Raw genomic sequence first — 3476 nt, 5'->3', positions numbered from 1 at the left:
CAGGGCCCCATCGTGCACCCAGCTCCTGCCGGAGTATGGGACAGCCTTGGGCTTGCACTGCTCTTTGGAGAGTGGTTGGGAAGGAGGGGAGTGCTCAGCCTGTGTGTGCAAACACATCTCCACCACCCAAGCATCTCACCAGCTGCATTAACCCCTTGACAGCCAGACAGCACAGGCACTCTCAAGGGGCTTGAACTGTGTGAAAACACAGGATTTGGGCACATTCTTTATTCTTTCCTTCAGACACCACTAATGAGCAGTGCTGGGATGGGGAACCCAAGCAGCAGCTGCCACCTCCCCCTTCCCAGCCCAGTGCTCAGATGCAGAAGGACTGGAAACAGAGGTGAAGCACAACTGCTGTCCTCAGGCTCTCGGAGCACCCAGAGATGCTCCTGCCAACTTTTCATCTTTGTTTTCAGGGACTAAGACTTTCCTTCAACTGTTTCTTTTTATAAAAAAAAAAAAAAATCAGAATGCAACTTTCTTTTAATTCAAATAAAAGAAGAACACAGACCCAACCCTATGGCCAGGCTGACTGCGTGAACCTGGCACCAGCCCAGCCTGGCAGATCAGCAACTAGAAATGAAGCAAGACCAGACCAACCTTGTCATGGGGATATTAGTAAAAGTGAAGGGAGCAAAATCGAACATGTTTTCATGGAAATTTCCATTTTTGAAGAAAAAAAAAAATAAAAGAAGGACTAAACTTGGATGCATTTATATAAATATGGAAATGAAAGCTGTTTCCCAAGTCTTGTCGCCGCCCCATGGCCAGCCCTGCTCTTCTGCTCCCTCTGGCATCAGTTCTCCCTTTGCAGTGCCTTGTCCTGGAGCCCCCCGCAGCCATCACCCCTTGCCCAGCTTCAGCTCAGCCTGCAGCAGCCTCCTCTTCTTCAGCAAAGCACTGCTTTATATTCAGCAACTGGTTGCCTTTGCCAAATGGCAACTGGTGCTGCAGCCAGCGGGCACACGAGTGGTGCGCATCCCATGGGATCCGGCTGGACGGTTGAGGTAGTTTGGGGATGTGCAGCATCCTCCTGGAGCTCGCCTCAGATGGGGTGATGCTGCAGGGACCGGTCCCCACAGAGCAATGTGCTAAGGGAGCCAGGGATGGAGAAGGGGCTGATGGAGGAGCTGAGTCCCCCTCTGAAACCTGCCCTGGATGCTGAGAGGGTTGCAGGGTATCAAGAGGATGGCACGGTGATGGGCGTGCATGGAGCAGCTGGGACCGGTGCACGCACCGCCATGCTCCAGCTTTGCAAACTCCTTCTTATCTCTACAACAAGAGGTCTCCTCTATTCTGCCTTGCTGTCAGCTTTCTCTTTTTTTTTTTCTTTGTTTCTATAGAAAATCCCAATTCCCCCAAATAATCCAAGCTAAGAGTAAGAAGGGGGAAAAAAAATACAAATGTGTCATTGCATTCTCTTCCCGTCCCCGTCCCTCTCTCACACACACAGGGCTTGAAAGCACACTGAAAGGTATTCAGCGTGCACACTGCCAATTGTCACATCTTTCAATGACAGATTTTAAATGAATGTTATTTTGCAAGGGAGAGAGAAAGGAGGGGGGAGGGGGGTAAAAAAGAGGAAAAAAAATAAAAAAGAAAGCCCACACTGCTCATCCAAGAGCTGACAAGTCCTAACGGGCCTCATTTTCCAGAGACAAAAATAACTATTTTCAAAATTCACAGCAGGGCCTTCGCCTACACACGCTGCACCAAGAGAAACCTGTGGGGAGAAATGTAAAACACATTGTGTAAATGGAAATGCACCATGCATCCCAAATGCTTTTCAAGCTATTTACCCTCTTTCATCCTCGCCAGCTCTCCTCCGAGCACACGTACGCATGCGCGGGGGGCTCGGCGCTGCTCCCGAGCTGCCGCAGGGGCTGGCTCCCCATGGCAGGAGGATGATGATGGGGAGGTGTTCCCCTCTTTCACAGTGCTGGTGTTGATGGGAGAGTGGTGCCCATCTGCAGCGAGGGGATGCAGTGCGGTGCTGGCAGGCAAGAGTTGTCCCTGTCCCCTCCATGGCTTCGGAGCCCTGCAGCTACAGAGCAGCGTGTCAGCCTCTGCAGAGACCTTATTGAGATGTTCCTTCTATCCCAGGTTCTGCAAGTGGGGATGTGGGGATGGAGGCAGCCCCAGCACTGGGAACACTGGGAAGGGGTAGTTGGCTGCTTGGATGCATGGGATGCATGGGGAGGAACATGGGTGCTTACAGCTGTACACATAGTGATGGAAGACCCTGTGGATGAAGAGGTCTGCTGGGTGTCTGATCCATGTGAAATCCACCAGAACTTGGGGCAAATCTGCCTCCCAAATGTGGGGCCAAATCTGTCCTCTGAGAGCATCCAGCCACATCTCTATGGGCCATCATTTCTCATAGGGGCTGCTCCTGGCCCCCCAAGACAGTGGATGGGAGAAATCATGGCCCCACGGTCCTTGTAGCGGCAAGGCTGAGTCCAGCCATGGCGGTCTAAGGTGTGACATCCAAGGTCAGGAATCCATCCTTCCACAAGGAAGTATAACAGGGAAATGCCATGGTCTTGGATTTGGGGGAGGCCCTCGAGTTCCCAGAGCAAGAGCAAAGGCAGCATCTGCCTGGAAGCAGGCAAGAAGTCAGGCATGTGCATATACAGGGACATGATGAGGGACAACCTGCAGGCAGAGCCACCCCAGGGTCTCGTGTTTCCTCCTGCCGTTGCAATGGTCAACACTTAAAGCTTGTGATTGCCTGCAGAGTCCTTGAGAAAAGGGCCTCTCTCTTTGGAAGGGGCTGTGCATGGGCCAGCCCAGCTCAGCAGACATGTACAACACCACCAGGCAGCACAGCTGAGCCCACATCACCCTTATTTGCCCACCAGGACCATGTCCCTGCGGACACTGGTCCAGCCAGAGAGAAGAAGTGTTTTGAGGTGCAAGGAGAAGTAATGGATGGATGGATGTTGTCCATCTCCATATCTGTCCCTCTGCCTTGCTCCAACCCATGGCATTGCCGTCCAGAGCTCCAGCCTGGCCAGGCTGGGTCGATGCTGAGGGAGTCTCCCGTCAGATGCGGTTGGACATGAGCCTGGTGTTCAGCTTGCGGAAGAAAGAGCGCAGCTTGCAGATCTTGCACTTCTTCTTCTTCTTGTTCCTGCTTTTCATGGGCTCCCCACCGCCTTCCCACTCCTCTCCATCATCCTCGCTGGCCCAAGGTCCCCAGGCACCGCCGTTGAAGTCTGGGTGAGCCCGGGGGTTCTCCGCGGGGTACCGCACCGGGATGGCTGTCCGGTTGTAGTGCACCAACCTCATCAGGAGGGTCCTGACCACATCTGGGCGCTGGTCCGAGAGGTCGTAGCGCTCATAGGGGTCAGCGGTGATGTTGAAGAGCCACACGGATTTCCTCAGGCCGTTGGTGAGACGCTCCAGGTTCCACCAGCTCCCTGGGAAGTTGGTCAGGGTCTGTGGGGGGATCCAGTCGCTGTATCCTGGAT

General features: G+C 53.5%; 1 protein-coding gene across 1 annotated transcript in view; it reads right to left on the bottom strand.

Moving 5' to 3' along the window:
• Positions 1-3048: 3048 nt before the first annotated feature.
• Positions 3049-3476, bottom strand: part of ARSI (arylsulfatase family, member I) — a 2643-nt gene continuing 2215 nt past the window's right edge. Inside the window, exon 3 of the mRNA XM_010024397.1 lies at positions 3049-3476. This exon is cut by the window's right edge and continues 956 nt beyond it. Coding sequence (XP_010022699.1) covers positions 3049-3476 — 428 coding nt within the window.

This window comes from Nestor notabilis, unplaced genomic scaffold (assembly GCF_000696875.1).
Source record: "Nestor notabilis isolate BGI_N333 unplaced genomic scaffold, ASM69687v1 scaffold7131, whole genome shotgun sequence".
NCBI classification, from domain to species: Eukaryota; Metazoa; Chordata; class Aves; order Psittaciformes; family Psittacidae; genus Nestor; species Nestor notabilis.
The sequence above is the reverse complement of the archived record's forward strand: the minus strand, read 5'-3'. Positions and strand labels throughout refer to the sequence as shown.